At 35.7% G+C, this 23286-nt stretch overlaps 1 protein-coding gene across 18 annotated transcripts in view; it reads left to right on the forward strand.

The window, feature by feature from the left end:
* LOC123535997 (rho GTPase-activating protein 5-like) overlaps positions 1-23286 on the forward strand; it is a 110828-nt gene that overhangs the window by 4324 nt on the left and 83218 nt on the right. For 15 of the 18 annotated variants that reach the window (XM_053528809.1, XM_053528814.1, XM_053528815.1 and 12 more), the window contains exons 2-3: positions 14353-14869; positions 17127-17808. In XM_053528809.1, the coding sequence (XP_053384784.1) occupies positions 14467-14869; positions 17127-17808 (1085 nt within the window). In that variant the 5' untranslated portion in view covers positions 14353-14466. Of the gene's footprint in view, positions 1-5592; positions 5712-13093; positions 13227-13273; positions 13410-14352; positions 14870-17126; positions 17809-23286 lie in introns of those variants that run through there. The other 3 variants (XM_053528812.1, XM_053528811.1, XM_053528810.1) reach the window with 3 other exon arrangements.

The following is a 23286-nucleotide window of genomic DNA, read 5'->3' on the forward strand; positions in this document are numbered from 1 at the left end:
GTGAGTTTGAAAAATCATTTCCTATTTGCCTACCTTGGTTGCACAGCTGGATAGATTGGTAATAATTGAATTTTGAAGCTACACTGAATTTTTAATCTGCATTTAAGTTTGGATTGCAGTATTTATCAAATGCAGAAGTAAAACTAAAAATTATATGAAAATAAAAAGAAATACTCAGCTCATATTTTTAGAGGTACCGGTAATTACAATTTTTGTGCCCCACCACTCAGTGGAGGAGGCTTACAGATTTGGTCTTGTCCATGCATCCATCCATCCAAAAAAATGTTTGCGACACGCCTAGCTCAAAACGTATCTGATACAAATTGGTGAAACCTTGCATAAGTTTTTATCATGATATGAACCTCCTATATTTAATCCCCCACCACTAGCGGTTGGGGGTATGGGAATGGTCTCCTTTCATCTTCCATCTGTCTGCAGCATTTTGTGTCCGCTCTGTATCTCCTAAACCCCTTGAAAGATTTTCATGAAACTGGGCCAGGGGTCAAATGGTCACCTCATCAAGACAATGCGCAGAACTCATGAGTCATTCATATCGGGTCAAGGTCACAACTCAAGAGTCAAAGGTTTAAGCCTTCAATTTTGTGTCCATTCTGTATCTCCTAAACCCCATGAGTCAAATGATCACCTCATCAAGAGGATGTGCAGAACTCGTGTCAGCCATGTCGACCCAAGGTCAAGGTCACAACTCAAAGTCAAAGGTTTGAGCTCTGTATCTCCTAAACCCTTTGATGGATTTTCATGAAACTTGGGTCAAATGATCACCTAATCAAGACAATGTGCAGAACTCATGAGTCAGCCATGTTGGCTCAAGGTCAAGGTCACAACTTAAGGTAAAAGATTTGAGCCTTCCATTTTGTGTCCGCTCGGTATCTCCTAAACCTCTCAAAGTAGTTTCAAATTCATTGATGTCATCATACATGGACAATAAAATATACTTAACAACCTCAGTGCTTCCACCTAATACTATCAACCCTTTCACTTTCTATAGCAGCAGCGGGGGATATAGCTGTCTTTCAGACTGCCTTGTTAGCCTGGCTCTGCCCTGTTTCCAGAGTTATGGCGCCTGAAATAGTTAAAAATGCACATTTTCACCTTGTGACGGGCCTTGCTCAAAAAGTATTTCATATGAATTGATGAAACCTTGCATGAGTCTTTATCATGATATGAACTTGCCCGCAGGTCTCCTATTTTTCTGTCTGGCTGCTCTGCCCCCTATTTCAAGACTTACGGCCCCTGAAATAGTCAAAAATACACATTTTCACCTTGTGAGGCACTTGCTGAAAAAGATGAAACCTTGCATTCACAGGTCTTTATCATGATATGAACTTGAGCACCGCCTATTTTTCTTCTGGCTCAGCCCCCTATTTTAGAGTTACGGCCCCTGAAATAGTAAAAAATGCACATTTTCACTTTGTGATGCACCTAGCTCAAAAAGTATTTGATATAAATCGATGAAACCTTGCATGAGTCTTTGTCATGACATGGCCTTGCACACGGCATTCTCAAGATTTTAGCACTTATTACAGAGAAATAGCCAATGTATAGGTATTTTGTTTGTGATCATGTGATGCTCACAGCTAAAAAATACATGGCCTAGAATAATGAATCCTTTATATAAAAGTTTTTCGAGGCGATACCCTATGAAGACTGCAAAAATTTGAATTATTGCCTCTTATTTGTGACAAATGTACCAGTGGGGGCACACCCTGTGACCTAAAGACACATTTTAGTTTTTTTGTTTGTTTTTTTTTTAATAAAAATCAAACAAACATTTCTGAAAGGGACATTACTCTGTGTAACGTATTTTGTTCCTTAAGTAAACCTTTTTAACAGGATATACAGAAAGAGGAAAGTGTCAAAGAATGGATTTATCACTTTATAAGTGATGTAAGATTCTATTATAAGACATCATTCACGACTTGTGGGTGGTTGTGGTTTAGGCTTGTGGTCCCATGTGACGGGACATCATGATCTTGTAGGGCGAGCGTTTCAATAATAGACCAGGATGTGTATTTGGAATTTCGTTGGAGTAAAAATGAAACAGAAAGTACAGTCTCACCACAGACAGGTGATAAGGTGTTCAACTGAAGTATTTGTTTTGGTTTTCCATTGACTTTTAATCCCCATATGCACCTTCCCTTACCAACACTTATAACATACTCATGACATGATAAGGGCTTACCATATTTAATGTGTTTAGCATCTGCAGGCTGGTAGGTTTTCAAATGGCTATTAAAAAAAAGAACTAAGGAAAACTAAAACAACACAGCATTCCTTAAAATGTTAAAAAACAGCCAGTGATGACATATAAAACAAACAACATGGCCAAAATAATGTGAGCAGCACCATGAGAAAACAAACATAGTAGCTTTGCAACCATCATGGATCCAGACCAGCCTGCACATCCGCGCAGTCTGGTCAGGATCCATGCTGTTCGTTTTCTAAGCCTGTTGCAATTAGAGAAACCATTAGCGAACAGCATAGAACCTGACCAGACTGCGCACATTCGCAGGCTGGTCTGGATCCATGCTGGTCGCAAAGCCACTGTGTTGGTTTTCTCATGGCGCGGCTCATGTTCTTTTATGAATTACCACATCACATCAATTTTAAGTTGTCTTAACTAAATATATCCTTTCTGCACCCATAACATGATAAAACGTATTAGCGTCTGATGGCCCTTCCACGCTTCAGTAGAATCAACATTTTATTACACGAAATTCATTTTGAAACTTTCTGAAATATCTAGGTCTGCAGCGCTCAGATATGGAAATATCTAACATCCGAGTCATATACTTATACTTTTAGACAACATCAAAAAGGACCTTTTGAACGATTTGACGAAGTTTTAAAAAAAAAAGAAGTCCATATGCATACAAGACAGGAGATCCTTGACCATAGACCAATGGAAATGCGACTTTCATTTTCAAGTTTAGCCTGTTTACTTTTATTTTCTTTACTTCCAGAAAAAGCTGAATGTTGTCTGACATCATTTTGTGTTGTCAAAAACATATGTATGCCTGGCTGGATTGTATAGAAATGTTCCAGTCATTTTAAGGATATACAATATACTCATACATGTGCATGGCTAAATGGGCGAAGTTTTTTTATCAACACTGTTTTTCTGTTCTCAATGATGGGTAGGCTGGTTCGTTTGCCCTGCTTTGTAAGTAGGTTTGTTTTACTTGATGGGTGGACAGGTTTGTTTACCCTGGTGGGTATGTAAGTTTGTTTACCTTGCCAGGTAAGTAGGTTTGTTAACCCTACTAGATAGGTAAGTTTGTCTACCCTGCTGGTTTGGGTAGGCTTGTTTACCATGTTGGGTAGGTAGATTTTTATGCCCCCCTTTGAAGAAGGAGGGGTATATTGTTTTGCAGATGTCGGTCGGTCTGTCTGTCGGTCGGTCTGTATGTAGACCAATCCGTTTCCGGATGATAACTCAAGAACGCTTGGGCCTAGGATCATGAAAGTTGATAGGAAGGTTGTTCATCACCTGCAGATGACCCCTATTGATTTTGAGGTCAGTATGTCAAAGTTCAAGGTCACAGTGACCCGGAACAGTTAAACGGTTTCCGGATGATAACTCAAAATTGCTTGGGCCTAGGATCGTGAAAGTTGATATGGAGGTTGGTCATGACCAGCAGATGACCCTATTGATTTTGAGGTCAGTAGGTCAAAGTTCAAGGTCACAGTGACCCGGAACAGTAAAACGGTTTCCGGACGATAACTCAAGAACGCTTGGGCCTGAGATCAGGAAAATTGATAGGAAGATTGATCATGACCAGCAGATGACCCCTATTGATTTTGAGGTCAGTATGTCAAAGTTCAAGGTCACATTGGCCCGGAACTGTTATACGGTTTCCGGATGATAACTCAAGATTGCTTGGGCCTAGGATCGTGAAAGTTGATATGGAGGTTTGTCATGACCAGAGAGATGACCCCTATTGATTTTGAGATCAGTAGGTCAAAGTTCAAGGTCACAGTGACAAGGAACATTAAAACGGTTTCCGGGCGATAACTCAAGAACGCTTTGGCCTAGGATCAGGAAAATTGATAGGGAGATTGATCATGACCAGCAGATGACCCCTATTGATTTTGAGGTCGTTTGGTCAAAGTTCAAGGTCAGATTGGCCAGGAACAGTTAAAACGGTTTCTGGACGACAGCTTGAGAACACTTGGGCCAAGGATCATGAAAGATGATAGTGAGGTTCATCATGACCAGCAGATGACCCCTACAGATTTTAAGGTCAGTAGGTCAAAGGTCAAGGTTACAGTGACCCTGAACATTTAAACCGTTTCCTGACAATAACTTGAGAATGCTTGGGCCTAGGATCATGAAACTTGATAGGGAGGTTGATCATGACCAGGAGATGACCCCTGTTGATTTTAAGGTCAATAGGTCAAGGGTCAATGTCACATTGAACCAGAACAGTAGAACTTTTGTTTACAGTGAGCAAATAATTTCTGTTCCTTGTGCAATTACTGAATGCATCAAGGGGGACATTTCGTGTTCGATGAGCTCTTGTTTTACCCTGATTTGTAGGTAGGTTTGTTTACCCTGCTGGGCAGATAGGTTTGTTTACCCTGCCAGGTAGGTAGATTTCTTTACCCTGATTTGTAGGTAGGTTTGTTTACCCTGCTGGATAGGTAGATTTTGAAAAATGATGAGGATGCTAAAACACTGATCCAGTTTGGGAAAGCTTAGTACCATTTTCATTGGGTAAATATACAGAAAGAAAAGAATTAAAAGGAAGGTAATCCAAATTGTTTTGCTGAAACATAATTGATAAGGACAATAAAGGATCTGTCTGTCAAAGGTCCAAAAATACCTGTGACACAGATCAACATAAGGTAAAGTAGGGTTCATGACTTGCAAAAAATGGGGGAAATTTACAGCAAAAGATGAACAAAAAAATTATTGTTTGGTCCGGCAAAGACTGGCTGTCTTGGCTTACTTTGGTACAGATTTCAAGAAATTTGGTATTGTTGTAGATGTAGTAGTATTTATATCAGAATGAAGTTTTGTTAAAGTATGACGAAGACTTCAGCTGCTGTTGGTTAATAGACGCGGAACCTATTCACAGTAACATTATTGGTTTTTATCCATAATGTCGATGTTTTTCTGTATGAATAACACAAACACATGAATTGGGCCAGTGGAGTATCGGAGCTATAGGCTCACATTGTGGTATTGTAGATGGAGAGTGACAGTGCATGCACTTTTCCAATATTTTCTACGAGATCGTCGTCACTTTTCCTTGGTACGAGGATAGGCAGCAGTAGAGTTTCCCCGGCTTGACAAGATTGGTTCTCACATGCCTTTTGTATTGATTGGCTGGACTAATTATCACATTAAACATGTATATGTAGACAATCAATAGTGATCAATGAACGTTGTGAGTAACGTAGACATGTGTCACTATTACATGTAAACGTTGGCCAAGTAATTGAATATAGAAGAGTAAGATGCTATTTTTAGTCGAATTTCAAATTCCAGTATTAAATGATATTTGTACTTGGAGTAATTTCCTAGTTTCAGTTTCGTTACGTTGTTAAATCAGGTGATGTTAATTAATGTAATATTTGAATTCAAGGTGTTTTGTAATTTATGAATACCTTCGTGATTTTAATCATTAAGTTGGACAGCAAATTTGAGAATTTTAAATCATTTGAATTTTAATTACTATGAAAAGGTAAGATTTACATTGTATAAATATCACTTGTTAAATGGAATACTAATTAAAATGTATTCCAGTTTATTTTTTGTTTTTGTTTTAGTACTTACGGCTATAATGTAAAATGCTTTTATGTCGATTTTAAAAGCTCGGTATTTCAGAGAATTGTGCCTTAAAATAAATTTTATAAAATAAATATTATAAATGAAAAAGATATTATTTAAAACTGAAGTGCTTTCAAGGGTTTTGAGAATGTTAAAGGTCTCATAAAAATGTTATATAGGTTCATGCATAGACGGCACAAAAATGTATTCATTGGATCAACATTAAACGTCACACCCTGGCCCTTTAGTTCCAGTTTTTCGAAACCATTTTTTATCAATGACATGCTTTGGGAAGGTAATACGGTCATGCACATAGTTATAACAAAGGACTGAATACCCAGGTTGTACACCAGATATTTGCACAGTTGGATTTTTTTTGCTTTAAGATTGATTAAGTGATCTTTGACAAAGAATATACTTGACAAATGTAACTAAGGCCAAATGAAAAACAATCATTTTTTTATTTTAGATTTTGTAAGTTATATAGACAGTTAGCAAATAAACATGTAAATGAGTAATTTGTTACTTGCCAAAATAGTTTAACAGTGGATAAATAACAATTTAGTTAATTTTCTATATTTTTTCAGACAATAAATTATAAAGTATATACTATTTCTGCATGATTGAATGGATAAGAAAAACTAATATCAATGTCTTTTTGGCCTAATAATACCATATCAAGTCCTCAATGACATTACACAAACCATGTTATAATGTTTTACTGGTTATTGATTAACCTGCATTGTTCTAGAGGAATGTCTGTCAGAAAGTTCAAACTTGGATGAAATACGTTATTCTTATTCAAGTGGTATCATTGTCTTGTAATACAGTTGACTAATCAGTGTGTAGGTGTGTTTGGTGCTACAGATATACTGAGCAACAAAAGTATAGATACCTTAACTTACCTTGTTCTGATGATCAATATGGTATCTTTTGAATTTCAGTTTGTAAGAAAATAGTCCTCACTCCTGATGACTCTGTTTATTCAAATCATTTCAGAGTTTTCTTGATTGTAAAGTACAATGCTTAATAACTTTTCATGAGGGGCCTCTGTGGTCAATTGGTTAAGGTCGCTGACTTCAAATCACTTGCCCCTCATCAATATGGGTTCGAGCCTCACTTGGGTTGTTGAATTTTTCATGTGAGGAATCCATCCAGCTGGCTTATGAAGGTCAGTTGTTCTACGCAGGTGTCCGCACGTGATTTATTTCATTATGCACAGAGGGGCACCTGGTGTCTTCCTCCACCATCAAAGCTGGGAAGTCGCCATATGACCATATATTTGTGTCAGTGGGACGTTAAACCCAACAAATAAATAAATAAATCGTCATCCATATATTTTTTTTACTTTAAAGGTAGTGGAACAGTCATAATTAGCAATTTTAATGCGGTTACGCATTCTCGTATATTTTTGGCAATATCTGGCCAGTCATCTAGCTCATTGATTTCCGTTGTTTACAATGGAAAAATCAAATGCAGAATGTGCATATAGAGAATGCATAAATGAATGGAAAATGGCATTATGGATCATTTACCTTAAGTTTGTTAAAAAAAAAAAAAAATAACTTACCATAAGTTGGTTAAAATCTTAGTTTTGATAAATGGAAATATGTGTGACCTTGCTTTTGAATTGTTTAAGGTTGAAGTTTGCAAGAACATTTTATTTTGGTGCTGAAAAAAAAAACCCAACAACATAACACTAACAAAAAAATAGTTATAAATGTGGAGTAGGTATATTAGGTAGCATTGTAATGGTTACAAGATGGTAAAAGGTCATGTTGTGGTATGCGGGTCTACATTTGATAGCCTATCTTCCTCACCAGTGGTCGTGAAATTTGAAACCCATTTCGAGGGTTCATCGCAATAAGGGCGTATCTACATATAGTTATTATTTGCTATATTGCTATATTGCTACATCTGCTTTAAAGATGATCTAAGTCCCTCAGGGTTGTAAAAATATCATTGTTATATATATAAATATGGTTGTAAATATTGAGTCACTGTTACACATACTGTCACTGTAACAAAGCTTGTATTCTTTGACAGTCTCCATGTCTAGCCCTTATCATGCTGGACACGACTGATTCTATCTTTGCGACCAGTGTATATCATGATCAGCCTGCACTCACATGCAGTCTGATCATGATCTACAGTGTTTGCCATTCAGTCAGTATCTTTTCGATAAGCATCCCTTTTAAGGAGGTAGGTTACCTTCATATTTGTATGTGCGCATGTCCAACCGGAAGCTAACGTGACGATTTACGACGACGTTTACGACAAACTAAATGTGTTTGTATATTCATTCTTCTGAAAACAAATCATGAACCTGTCTCCGATCTGATGCTTTATGGTTTAATAATGCAGAAATAATGAATAAATTGCCGCAGAAACGCTTCAAAACAATGTTGCCTTAAAATGACGTCATTGACGTCATGACGTTACGTGTCAGTTACCGCGCAAAATTAATAGCTTTTATTTTGGAAGTACGTAATTCTGTGCATTTTCTTTATTTGAACTATTTTCAAACAGCTATTATTTGCTGAAACATTTTTTATGAGTCTTTTGCTCTGAATAACAATCAATATTTTGCTTCTTTTATGTAGTTATATTGAAATGTTATGCGGAATGTAAGAAAATGGATGATGGTAACCGATGTTATTTGGAATATAGTTGGATGAAAGGTTATTTGTTACGGCCATTTTCAAATAAAAAACTTGCAGTTTGATTTGTAATACCTATTTTTCAGTTTTCATTGATAATTTGTTAGTTATATACTAAAACTAAGCTCTAAAATTGTTCAGATTTCAGTAGAAAATTGTGATTTCTTGAATTGAATTGATGTTACCATGGAAACGAAGCCCGTGACCTATATATCTAAATGTAAAATTCAAAAGCGTTGACACTGGTCTATTTAAGGAACACAGCTTCGGCTTTTTATTTTCATTACAACAACATCCATGAGAATAATAGCACATGCTGAACGTTTTTTTCCATGAAAAATGCAAGACGAAGGGTACTGCTGCAAGTATTTTAAGCTGTGAAATTTGTTTGAATAAATACAAATAACACGAAAATATAACTTACGTTTGAAATAATATGTTTTGAAGCTACATTAACAAGAAATATAATTTTATTCAATATGTTTTATAAGAAATTGCGACAAAAAGCAAGATATAAGCTATTTTAAACATCTCTGTTGCCATGGTTACTTTAAACTTTAAGAAAAATAGGGTACCATGTAAAGTGCTTGGTATTTTGCTAATAATATTACCCAAATATTCCATGTTGGTCATTAACAGAATGGCACTGAAGCCGTCGAAAACCCCGTTTTTATACATAGCTGTTTAAAAATGAGAGAAAATGCGTTACCATGGAAACACGAGCCCCGCGACATATACATTTTAAGCTTATATTAGAAAGCTAACGCGCATACTAGTAAAATTATCAATTATGCAGACTTCTACGGATATCAGTGAAACTAAAATACACTGAAAAGTGTTAAATATCCGTATTTTCCTTCTTCTTTCAATATAAAATACCTTTGGAGGGTCATGTTCTTTAAACCTGGATAAAACTTGAACTTGAAGGGCCAGAGAAAAACGAAATTGAGATTGTAGCTGTTAAAACATCATATTACACAAATTACAAAAAATTGCTGCGTTTCAACTAATTTGAATTTACCCTGGTAACAAGGTAACCTACCTCCTTAACAGTTAATGATATTGTCCAAATTGAAAGATGGACAAGTTCATTTAAAATCATAGAAATTTTGCAGGGTAAGGGTGAAGAGCCTCAAGAATTAGAACTTCAAGAATTATAAAATCCAAAACACTTGATTGTTATTACTTTTTGTCGGGCTCTGTCTTAATTAATTATTTTGCATTTAATAGTATATACCTTGATCATGGAAAGAAAGGTGTTAGTTTAAATTTATAGAAATGCATTGTGTAAGTTGTCTGCATGAGATGAAAAATACATTTTGGTCCTTAGATATCATTTTAATGCCAGATTTGTGTTTTTTCGCCTTGTTAGGGATCAGATTTCAAATGATATTTTATACATATTATTTATTATGTAAAAAAGCAGTTCTTACCAGTTTTGTGGATAGCAAAAAGGACATTTGTGCAAAAAAAGTAGCCACATATTATGAAATGATATTTTTGGAAAAAAGTAACATCATGGATTGTATATATTTGCACAGTGACATAGCTAATCTCAGGGTCACCGAGGCAGTGGTTTGAGAAATAGAAGAAATTAAAGTATTTAATGAAAGTATGGCTATATACCACAGGAATAGTGTTTGCCCTGATCTTTCACAGTTTCTTTCTATGTCTTTGCAGTTGGAATCGTCCTGTGGTCTATATTTGTAAAACAAGCAAAATTTTTGTTTTGAATTAACACTGTCTTTAGGCCTTCCAAGTAACTGTCTGTAACTGGTAATGGAGAAGGCCCGCAGACTATAGTCCTATATGAATTTCTTAACCCTTACCCTGCTAAATTTCTATAATGAACTTGTCCATCTTACAATTTGGACAGTACCTTTAACTATTCGTAGGGTGTTTACCAAAAAGATACTGACTGAATGGCGAATAGTGCAGATCATGATCAGACTGCATAGATGTGCAGGCTGATCATGATGTACACTGGTCACAAAGGTAGAATAAATCTTGTTCAGTATGTTAAGGGTTAAAATGTATTGAAAGCAATCTGACTGGCCTTAGTTGCTGATTATTGTTGAGAAGTGTCTTTTAAGATATTTTACACACATGTATATACACTGAGCTTATATTTTTTATGTCACTCTGTACTGCATGAAAGTCTCTGCATTGTGTTTACCTTACATTATTATATCTAAAACATCTTAACTTCCTACCTCTTGTTGGTCACAAGTAGATGAAAACACTGGTTAAAGATTTGTGTTAGTTTCATTAGTACAATGACATAATTGAATCGCTAATTAAAACAGGATGCTTAGAATGTGTGGTATGAAGTATTAATTACTGTATCAACATTATCATTCCTTTCTCTTATAGCTTTATTAGTACTGTACTAGGCAGATTACATATAAATAATAACCTTAAACGTTATTTCACCAGCGAAATATAAATGAAGGAAACATTTTCTATAGAAGTTTGCCAGATATATTAGACTAATGCTGTTTTTTCAACAGTATTTTAAAATCACTTAATTGGCTGTCATTTGACCTGGCCAGTTTTCTAGGGTTCTGTACCAGAGTCTTATTAAACAACTTCCCCACTTGTAGCAGAGATGGAGGATGACTCTCTCTAGACTCCACAGATCAATGATTTTGTCAGATTGGAAGAGCATTTGTCTTTCCAGGGAATGAAAGTCTCGATGTCTTGATTCAAAGTCCTGTGCACTTTCTGGTTTTCAGTAATTCTTTAATACCTGACAGTAGTAAGACTTGCAAGCTTGTGTCACAGTACACTAGTTCACTGTGATGATCTGACCTGTAGTGCGTAGGTTCCATTACTTTGTATTTTGTCAGTAAACCACTAAGGGGAATTAATAGAAACTTCACACAAAATGATTACTTTCCTACCACAACCTTTCCAAAGACACTTTCACCCAAATTCCATTGTGCATTTTACCTACATATTTGGTCGGCGAAAAAAAAAAAACCCTTCCATGGAATGTCTTAGAATTTCTGGCCGACAAATTTTGTGCCAAGGAAAGCACTCTTTTTTTCCTGTCTTCATTGCAATTTATTTTACTAAAATCTGTCAAGTAGTAAGGAAATTATTTACAAAACTGTTAACCCAAATCAAGCACAATTTACCTTTTGTGTATAGTACCAGAAGGCCAAGGTGGCTGGTCACCTTGTCTTCTCAAATATTCCCAATGTTCTTTTTGTTTCCATTACAACAATTTTCTTACAGCCAGATAGACAAAAACATAATAAATTTCCTCAGGTCATAGTTCACAAAAACATACATGTGCCTGTGTTTAAGGAAGTTATGCAAAAGTATATCTAAGGTACAGAATGATACTGTTATAACAGGATTTATACACATTATTAAATAAGGTTATGCTACAGCACCTTATTTTTCATCTTAAGTAATGCATGTGACAAAATTAAACATATGGTCATGTTTATGTAATGTTTATATTTTCTCAGTGGTAACTTTCTACATGCAAAATATACACAAATTTATGTGGAAATGTAAAGAATGTACCAGTATCAGTTGTGACTGTATTTTCATATACATTGTTTTGTGTTACAAGGTGTTTTTGGATGTGTGCCATATTTTTTCTCAATGTTCTTGTCATACTTTTGCTAATAAATAATATTTTAAGCCCTTATCATGCTGGACACTATTGAGTCTGCCTTTGCAACCAGTGTAGATCATAATCAGCCTGCACGTATGTGCAGTCTGATCATGATCTACACTGTTCGCCATTCAGTCAGTACCTTTTTGGTAAGCATCCCTTTTGACAGTAATTGAAAAATGGACAAGTTCATCATAGAAATTTAGCAGGGTAAGGGTTAATAATGGGATGTGACAGCCACGTCTGATAGGGAATCATTCACCACCTGCAGCATGAGTACTGGTAATTCCATGTTAAGAATGGACAAATTAATTTAATAGTGGAAAAAATTTCTGTTTGCTTTCAAATTAAACAAATTCGGATATCCATGAAAACTACAATCCTATTTGAAAAAACTTGGTTAAAAGCTGAAATGGGAATGTGCACTGAAAAACCCCTTAAAGTTTTGCACTTCATTGAATTATGATTGGCTTTATGATTGCATGCAGGGAGTCAGATTTTACTCACCACAGTTTAAGAGTTTGAATAGATTTAAGTAAAAACTTTATCTTAAAAAGGAGTGTTGACAAAAATCATAATACATAGTAAAAAAGGAAAATTTATATTAAGATACAGTTAAAATAGTAATTTAATTATTTATCAAGTTCTAAAGTGTCAAACTTTCAGAAAATTTTAGTAGCCTAAAAGCAACATTTCCATGTAAATTTTCGTTTCAGAGTTATGGTTTCGTCGGGGAAAAAATAGATTTTTGTTCATAAAATTGACATTATTAATGAAATAAGATCCTACACCATTAGAATTATATGTATTGTGTAAAAGAAAAAATAAACCTGTTGCAGATAAGATGGATTGAACAGTAGGTCACTTTATGCAGTTAATACCGGTATGTCAAACTTAATGAAATATGAAATATTTGTTAAGAAGGGAAGTTTTGTTTTTAAGGAAAACCAAGACAGGGTATATGTAAATATTACATCATTAAATCATTTTAAGATGGTGCGTAAGGTAGTAAATTTTAATTGAGCTGTATGTCTATTTTAGGATTGTCTTTAAATCATTACGCTGGTCTAAATATAGGACTGACTAAATACTGTTTGAAGGACGCCATACAAGGATTAATGTGTTTATAGTGAATTTTGTATGTTTGTTTTGATAAATAAATCTTAACATTAAAAAATAATGTGAAAGGGAGTTTGCTAGTGTTTATTTCACGCAACCTGTTACGCTTAAAAGTTTGACACATTATTTTATACAATGAAAATTGAGGAGGATAGGTTTTCGATACTGTGGCTAAGTGCAGAATTTTATACTACGATACTCTGTATGTCATTAAAATCATACCTCAAGTTTTTCTTTGTAGTAGATAGTTATATAAACATACCTTCCGTGGGTACATCATTTGATAGTCTATACCTTGTAAGGATATATTCACCTTTGTGTAATGTTATAGTAGTATAAATTTAGCTATAACTGATTTATGATGTAACTTGTAAGTACACAATTATTTAAAGCTGTTTTACATGTTTTAATTCATAGAGAAAAAATTTCTTCATGTTTAATTATATAATTTCTTTTAAAGACCCATTCTCCCCATAGATTCAGTAATGTATTAGGATGCTGTTAAGTACAATTTTCAGGTGCCAGACAGATTATAGCCCTTTGTATTTTCAGTTCTAACAAAGCCCCCAGTTGTTTACCCATTTGTAAGACTAGTTCAAGTTTTCACCTTGATCTCTGTACTAGTTTAGATCAGAGACTGTTTCAAGATTTTCTAAAAAAGTATTATCATCTGTTGTCAGTGCTGTCTACTAGTGCTGCGCTAGGACCATCGTTATGGTATTAGCTAAGTAAGTGATCTGTTCATTGAAGGTACAAGTTTTATAGGAAATACAAGTATGGTGATAATTCATGCATAGTTCGGTGTATGGTACATGTACCTCTTGAGAATGGATCTCAGTCTGACAGCATTCATTACCTTTACCTTGCTAAATTTCTGTAATGAACTTGTCCATCTTCCCATTTGGACAGTACCATAAACTGTTAAAAGGGGTGCTTACCAAAAAAATACTGGCTGAATAGCGAACAGTGCAGATCATGATCAGACTGCACGGATGTGCAGGCGAATCATGGTCTACACTGGTCGCAAAGGCAGAACCAATCGTGTTCAGCGTGCTAAGGGTTAACCTTCTGTGATGAAAGCTTTTGTAAAAGCTGACCTTTTTTCTGTCTTTATTTTTGCTGTACCTGTTCTTGTATATTTTCAGAGATGGGTTGACTTGGTGTAATTTCAAGACTTCTTCATGTGATAAGAACAACATCGGCGACATGTCACGTCTAATTTTGCGGAATATATAGCTCATAACTTCATACTAGTCAAGATGGCTAAGAAGCCAGATGGTAGAACTTTTAACGTTAGCGTTATCGGGTTGTCGGGGACGGAGAAAGAGAAGGGTGCATATGGGGTCGGGAAGTCATGTTTGTGCAATAGATTCATCCATCCAGAAGCTGACAAGTACTACATGGAACACATCTCCTTCCTTAGTCAGTCAGACTTTGGCGGGAGAGTGATTAACAATGATCACTTCCTGTATTGGGGAGAAGTTACGAAAACTGACGAGGGGAATAATTTCACATTCCATGTGATAGAACAGACTGAATTTATAGACGATGTATCATTCACCCCTTTCAAGACAGGACGCACAGATCCCTATACCAAACGTTGCGTACAGACCAAGGTGCAGTCAGCTGAGAAATTGATGTACATATGCAAAGACCAGTTAGGTAAGTTTAAGGGAGACAGATGTAGTAAGAGCACTGTTTCTTAGCAGTTTAGTTAATTAGTCTGTTTATTTGAACCACTTGATGTCCTGTCTTTACTTTTAAACTCGATTAAAGTCCGTACATCACAAAGTGAAGGTCACGGGCAGGGACACTGGGATGTTTGGTTTGTCTTCAGGGGATTCCAATAAAAATTTTGTTGAGTGTGGGGGCTCCTTTGGGGGAGTAGTTGAGGTCACTGACTTAAAATCACTTGCCCCTCGCCAGTGTGAGTTTGAAACCTTGGCGTGAATTCTTCATGTGAAGATTTTAGAGGAAGCTATCCTGCTGGCTACTCAAAGGTTGACAGTTCTAGCCAGGTGTCTGCTCATTCTTGAAAAAAAAAGCACAAGTTGTCGCCAGGGATCTTCTACCATCAAAGGCTGGAAAAGTGAGCGTATGCCTAAATTTTGTCGATGTGACTCAGAACACAAAAAAAAAGAAGAAGAAAAAAACGATAGAGTTGTACTTTACTTGTATTCTGTTCAGCATTAGAGGACTATGTAAATTTATATGGTTCTTATTTAAATTTCATGTAAGCAAGAAGCATATAAGTAGTTTTGCCTTTTCTGCCTTTGACGTGGCTTTAAAGATTAATATTATAATTTCAACAGTATTTCAGTTATTTAATCAAGGTCAATTGGCGTATCAAATGTAGATGAATTCCCTTACGCAGAGTAGTGTAAGAAAAGTAAACCTAGATTAAAGTAACAAGTACATTATCTTTGGTAATAGCTCAGAAGTAAGTTGCATATTCTTAATTGTCCTTTGGTAATATTGCTGTTAGATCCTAGGTTATAAAACTGAGTTCGGAGACCAGACTCTGAACTTCTTTACCTGATTGGATAATTCTGTGCTCAGTCTTTAAAAAGCTGACTTGATTACAAGGCTGTATTTTTAGCTCGACTATTCGAAGAATAAGTAGAGCTATCCTACTCACCACGGCGTCGGCGTCGGCGTCACACCTTGGTTAAGTTTTTCGTACCAGTCCACATTTTGACAAAGTCTTTTGAGATAAAGCTTTGAAACTTTCAACACTTGTTTACCATCACCATGGCCAGTTATAGGCAAGAGTACATAACTCCATCAGGGATTTTGGCTGAATTATGGCCCCTTTTGACTTAGAAATCATGGTCAAGTTTTTCATACCAGTTCATATTTTGACAAAGTCTTTTGAGATAAAGCTTTGAAACTTTCAACACTTGTTTACCATCACCATGTCCAGTTATAGGCAAGAGTACATAACTCCGTCAAGGATTTTGGCTGAATTATGGCCCCTTTCGACTTAGAAATTTTCGTACCAGTTCATATTTTGACAAAGTCTTTTGAGATAAAGCTTTGAAACTTTCAACACTTGTTTACCATCGCCATGTCCAGTTATAGGCAAGAGCACATTACTCCATCAAGGATTTTGGCTGAATTATGGCCCTTTTTGACTTAGAAATCTGGGTTAAGTTTTTCGTACCAGTTCATATTTTGACAAAGTCTTTGAAGATAAAGCTTTGAAACTTTCAACACCTGTTTACCATCACCATGTCCAGTTATAGGCAAGAGTACATAACTTCTTCAAGGATTTTGGCTGAATTATGGCCCCTTTTGACTTAGAAATCTTGGTTAAGTTTTTCGTACCAGTTTATATTTTGTGTAAAGTGTTTGACATATGGCTTTGAAACTTTTATCACTTGTTCAGTATAATAGTCTCTATCTGTAGGAAAGAGTACATAACTCTGTCATATATTTTGGCTTAATTATTGCCCTTTTTGGACTTGGAAATTGGTTCTGATTTCATACAAGTCCACGTTTTGTCAAAACTATTTGACATATGGCTTTTAAACTTTGAACGCTTGTTTATCATCATGATTTCCATCTGTAGGCAAGTGTACATAACTCTGACAACTATTTTGGCTGAATAATGGCCCCTTTTGGACTTTGAAATTGGTTCACACATTGCCATTTAGTGCAAGACTTATCGAAATCCACAAATATGGGAACATTGTTTGTCTAATGTATTTTTTTCTTTTGTCTCAATATCTGTAGAAATATTTTGACCCCATTCTTCAATCAGTTCTTCGAATAGTCGAGCGCGCTGTCATCGACAGCTCTTGTTAGACTACCGGTAGTTTCCAAACTTGAAACCTACTTATGTTTTGTACAGTATTAGTTATTAAAACTTTTTATGTTGTGTTTTCATGTGTATTTTCACAATTTTTCTGCTTTTCAGGTATGGAAACTGACAGTACATATGAACAGAAGTTGATGCCAGACGGTAAAATGAACATTGATGGCATTGTATGCTGCTTCGATGTTAGTAAAGTGGCTGACAGAAGTCTTGAAAAACAGGTTGAATTCTGTGTTCTCCTTCTTAATAACGCCATGAAAACGAAAAAGCCTGTAGTGCTTGTTACAACAAAAACTGACTCTGTAGATGCTGATTATGCTAGAGAAGTGGAGAAATTATTGACTAGAAAAGAATTTAAAAGTAGCATTCCGATGGTTGAAACGTCTGCTCATGATAACGTGAATGTTGAAGCGGCATTTTTGCTGCTAGGTCATATGATGATGGATAAGTCGAAGTTTCGGACTAAAGCGATTCCGTTTAATGAGGCTTCAAAAGCCAGGAAGGAAGTCATGGAGGTTGCTAAGGAAGCGTTTAGAAATTTGTTGCGTAATAAAATAACTGATTCAAAAATCAACTGGGTTAGTGCAAGAAAAAAGTTAGAAAAGGAACCAGATTATCAACATTTTGTGGATTTATTTGGGACTGATAAAGCACGGGTCCTAGTCAGACAACATACACGGCATTTGCGAGAAGAGCTGGTCAAACACAAGCAGAACTTGTTCCTGAAACGCCTTCCTGACGTGCTGGCCCACTTCCTGCCAGATCTAGAAACTGTTGGAGATAGGTATGAAACAGTAGTTTTCTGAGCTTCCAGTTTATACTTCCTTTTTATCTAGTGACTAGGGAGGGATTTTAATTTTATTGATGAAATAAAGTTATTCAGTATTCACTTTGCTAAACTCCTTTAGTGCACAACTTAATTTCATTGTAGGGATACCACTTTTTTTTTTCCATTTTATAACATCTGCAGAATTCCTCGGGGATTGTTGGTGCCTGAGCCAAGCAGGACGAGGTTACCAACCTGTCCTTAAGGATTTTACAGATGTTTTAACATTTAACGCACATGCTTTAAGGCTGTTGTAGCATAAAATGTGTAAAAAAAAAAAAAAAAACAACTGAAAAACAAAAAAGATATTGTACATGCCATGAAGATGCATAGGAGAGTTGTTTGATCACATTGACATCATTTTCATTTTCGGTTATAAAGCCATTTACACTTTGCCATTCAATATACATATGTAAGAAAGTGTGTTATCAGCGCTGAGCGCAGTTCCTTCATTAGCACATGTATATTTACTTTAAGTAGAAGAAAGTTTTTTATCTTATGATTTGTTTTTGTAATTGACTGAGAGAAGAACTGATATAACTTTTTGATTTAAGTAAATGTTAAGCCTTAGCACATTACTGGTACATTTACATTGTATGTACATTTATAACTTTTGAGAGAGAAGCAAAATATATGTAACTTATACATTGATCATATATTTTAATGAAGATTTTTAAAGATAGATATCCAGTGTCCGTCTTTCGCTAAGATATACCTATAGATAATTACTTAAGACGAAGAACTTCCTCATTAATGTATTTAAAATGTATTCAACTTTACTAAATATATAAATTAAGCGCATGCACATTTAAGTGCCATGCAGTAACAGTTGTTTGTTTAGAAAAGCCTTTTACACACAGTCTTTTTAGTTGTAGTTCACAATTATACTGTGTTTAGCTCTACATGTTTTATGTTTATTTAAACATAATGCACCGCTGTACCATAATACGCATGAACTTGTTAGATTTATGTTTAGATTAAAACTATGTGTAGTAATTGTTCATATACTGAAATTTAGGTCTAGGTTACCTTTGACGCATACATATTATATATATATGTTCTTGGAAACATGCACAATGACGTGCTTTGACACTTTATGTACTTCATAAGGGTTGTCACGCATGCACATATTCTTGGAAACTATAAACTGGCCACTTGCATGTCCACTTTTATGTACGTAAGTGAACACACTATATACGTCATAAGTGTTTTCAAGCATCATTTTAGAAACTATGAAGTGTTGACTTGTATACATGTACTAAGACACTAACATGTATGCATTTACAATTTAACACCCTTATAACATATTGTCATTTGATAGCACATTGGCCTTGTAAAAACGAATATTAAATAACAAAAAATGTTAACCTTTAGCCTGCTTGCGGCAAGTGAAATGCCTTTGCGACCTGTGCAGACCAAGGTCAGCCTGCACATCTGTGCAGTCTGACCATGGTCTGCACTGTTCGCCATTCAGTCAGTATCTTTTTGGTAAGCACCCCTTTTAACAGTTAATGGTACAGTCCAAATTGAAAGATGGACAAATTCGTTATAGAAATTTAGCAGGCTAAATTTTAAAAGAAAGATTGTAAAGCCTGCTGTTCACTTAAGAAGTAGAGACCGTACCATAGCTCTTCGCATACTTTGATTTTTCAAACTAAAGTGATTTTTACAAGTGCACCGGTTACGATAAAAATGTAAACAACGGACTCTGTCTATGAAACTTTGAAATGAATGAATGACAGTCGATCTCAGTCATAATACTGATTGACAGTGAATGCTAATGACTCCATGTGTTGCAGAAAGGTATTTAGTTTGTAACTGTAATTTCCCATCAATTGAAATCCTCTCAAAACTGGTAAAATGATTACTTATATTTGCACAAATCTCATCGTCTTTGCCGTTCGGCAGCTGCAAAAAGGGCAAATATAAAAGATTCAGTGTAAGTAATATTTCACTGGTACTGCCAGTTAGTAAGTTCATACTCTGAACAACACGTCAGAGAAATTTGGGCAGATTTGACCAATTATGACGTTGGCAGCATTAGATTATATTTTTTCTTTACACAAAAATTGCCGTTAGGTAACAAAGCGAATGCGCCAATAATCCGGAGTTCACCGATTATTGTTCCAGTTCACGCAATGTAATCCAGCAATTAAACTGCATAGCTATTAGCTACTGCTGTTATAGGGAAGTGGTAGAGTGTCTGCCTTAGGGGTGAGAGGTCCTGGGTTCGAGTCCCAGTTAGAGCTTAACAATTTAGATTCTACTAAAGCATAGTTTTGCTGTTAATAGACTGTTCCAGATGTTCTAAATTTTTAGCACACAGTATCATGGATCAGTATTTAGCAATCCAGATCAAAGTTGAATGTTAAATCAAATGCACCCAATTAGAAAATATTGACTATATTATGTCCCTTTGATGTTTATGCTCTCCATGTTCAAGAAGAGTTACATTTCCTTGATCACAAAATTTTCGTTATCATGAAAATATTAAATGCTCATAACTCCGCACTTCTGGTTAAAATATTGTCTATATTTCTGTTTTTGAGAAATATATGGACATTTCTCTTCATTTCAAAGCTTTTTAACTCCAAACCTATGATTTGAAAAACTTAGGTACTATCTCTATAAGAAGCAGTTAGTTAGCTTAGGTAGCCTTAAGTGAGTACCCAAGATGTGACATTGGCTTCAAAAATGTCATTACATGAACCTCAGTACAAATATATTTATTCATGATGAGCATCCTTCATTTAGGATAAGATTGCATCTGTTCTACTTCGCAAAATAATATACATTTTTTAGCTGAAATTTTGTTGTCCACTTGAAAAATGCAAGGCCTTACATATTTATGATTAATGTAAATTTTATACTTGCTTGGTTTGTGCTTTTATAGATGCGTCAAAGAAGGTTCATTATAGCAACAGAGTTCTGTCGAGGTTTTCAGCACAATGGGCCCATGGCCCACCTACTCTGAAAACATGGGGCCATTCTGAAATTTTTTGGGCCATACAAATTTTGTGTTTAAAAGTTTACCCTGCAGTACTTTTCTTATGCTTTACACACAAAGAACATGTCATAACGTTATCTTTTTTCATTATAACTGAGCAACGTAAAGTCAACCAACCAGTTCTTGTGAAGACTATCACTGTTTTGGGCTTGGAACGCGATTTACTACTACTAGAGTCCAATCTAGTAGATTGGGTGGGGGTCGAATCACTCAAAGGTCATTTTTAGTTCACCTGAGCCAAAGGCTCAGGGTGAGTTATTCTGATCACTCACCGTCCGGCATCTGTAAACTTTTACTTTAAATGACATCTCCTCATAAACCGCTAGGCCAATTTCATCCAAACTTCACAGGAATGTTCCTTGGGTGAAGCTCTACAAAATTTTTTCAAAGAATTGAATTCCATGCAGAACTCTGGTTGCCATGGCAACTGGAAGGAAAAACTTTAAAAATTTTCTTCTCAAAAACCAGAAGCCCTAGAGCTTAGATGTATGGTGTGAAGCATTGCCCAGTGGACCTCTACCAAATTTGTTCAAATCATGACCCCGGGGTCAAAATTGACCCCGCCCGAGGGGTCAAATGATTTTACATAGGAAAATCTTAAAAAATCTTCTTCTCAAAAACCAGAAGCCCTAGAGCTTAGATATTTGACATGTAGCCTTGCCTAGTGGACTTCTACTAAAGTTGTTCAAATCATGACCCAGGGGTCATTTGATTTTACATAGATTTCTATAGGAAAATCTTCAAAAAATTTTAAAAGATAAACCAGAAGGCCTAGAGCTTAGATATTTGACATGTAGCATTGCCTAGTGGACCTCTACAAAATTTGTTCAAACCATGACCCCCGGGGTCAAAATTGACCCCACCCGGGGGTCACTTGATTTTACATAGAAAAATCTTCAAAAATTTTCTAAAAAATAAACCAGAAGGCCTAGAGCTTAGATATTTGACAAGTAGCATTGCCTATTCATTGCCTGGGGTCAAAATTGACTTCGCCCCAGGGGTCACTTAATTTTACATAGGAAAATCTTCAAAAAAATTCTAAAAATAAACCAGAAGGCCTAGACCTTAGATATTTGACATGAAGCATTGCCTAGGAGACTTCTACAAAATTTGTTCAAATCATGACCCCCGGTGTCAAACTGACCCCGCCCCATGGGGTTACTTGATTGTACAAAGAAAAATCTTCAAAATTTTCTAAAAATAAACCAGAAGGCCTAGAGCTTAGATATTTGACAAGTAGCATTGCCTATTGGACCTCTACAAAATTTGTTCAAATCTTGACCCCCAGGGTCAAATTGACAGAGCCCCAGGGGTTACTTGATTGTACATAGGGAAATCTTCATAAATTTTCTAAAAATAAACCAGAAGGCCTAGATCTTAGATATTTGATATGTAACATTGTCTAGTAGACTTCTACAAACGTTGTTCAAATCATGACCCCCGGGGTAAAATTGACCCCGCCCCAGCGGTAACTTAATTGTACATTGGAAAATCTTCAAAAAATTTCTAAAACTAAACCAGAAGGCCTAGAGCTTAGATATTTGACATGTAGCATTGCCTAGAGGACCTCTACAAAATTTGTTAAAATCATGACCCCCGGCTTCAAATTGGCCCCGCCCCAGGGGTTACTTGATTGTACATAGGAAAATCTTCCAAAAAAATGTCTAGAAATAAACTAGAAGGCCTAGAGCTTAGATATTTGGTGTGTAGCTTTGCCTAGTGGACCTCTACCAAGTTTGTTCAAATCTTGACATTTGAAACATGTAGCTCATATTACTTAGGAGAGCGATCCAGGGTCATTATGACCCTCTTGTTAATTGTTCAGCGGTAAATTTCGCTTAATCGTCGCTTTTGTTTTATTTATCATTACTGTTTTTATCTTTCTCCGCTGTAACTGAAGTCTGATTTGTTTTCTCATAGGCATGAGAACTGAAAAAATCAAGCAAAGTGGCTTTAGCTTCGATGCAGTCGCCATTTTGATGGTGCAGTTATCGTGGCGCGTTATTTTTTTAAATCCGTCGCAGTGTCTCCCCTAGTTATATCTAATATCCGTGAAAGACCGGCACACTAGCGATCATTATCGGGTTTGATTTTTAGATTTTGTGGCGCGCCAAAGACCCACCAAGCTGTTTTTTTGTGCGCCATTCATATTTTTTTCGCGCCAGTGGCGCAAAAACGCAGCCTCAATTTTCTAATTTTCATTTAATTAAACATTAGTGTTTAAAAAAATATATATATTATGAGATTATGAGGCATATTATGATATATATTTCAAAGTTGATCATGTATGTTCTTTACCTTCTTTCACTACCCAGATAACTTGTAGTAAGTTTTCACAGATTATTATTTAAGGTAGGGTAGCTTTGTTTTGGGATGCCACAGTATGTATATTGGTCATGTATGTCCATATGTTGGATATATTGGTCCCT

The sequence above is a fragment of the Mercenaria mercenaria genome, chromosome 17, assembly GCF_021730395.1.
Source record: "Mercenaria mercenaria strain notata chromosome 17, MADL_Memer_1, whole genome shotgun sequence".
NCBI lineage: Eukaryota > Metazoa > Mollusca > Bivalvia > Venerida > Veneridae > Mercenaria > Mercenaria mercenaria.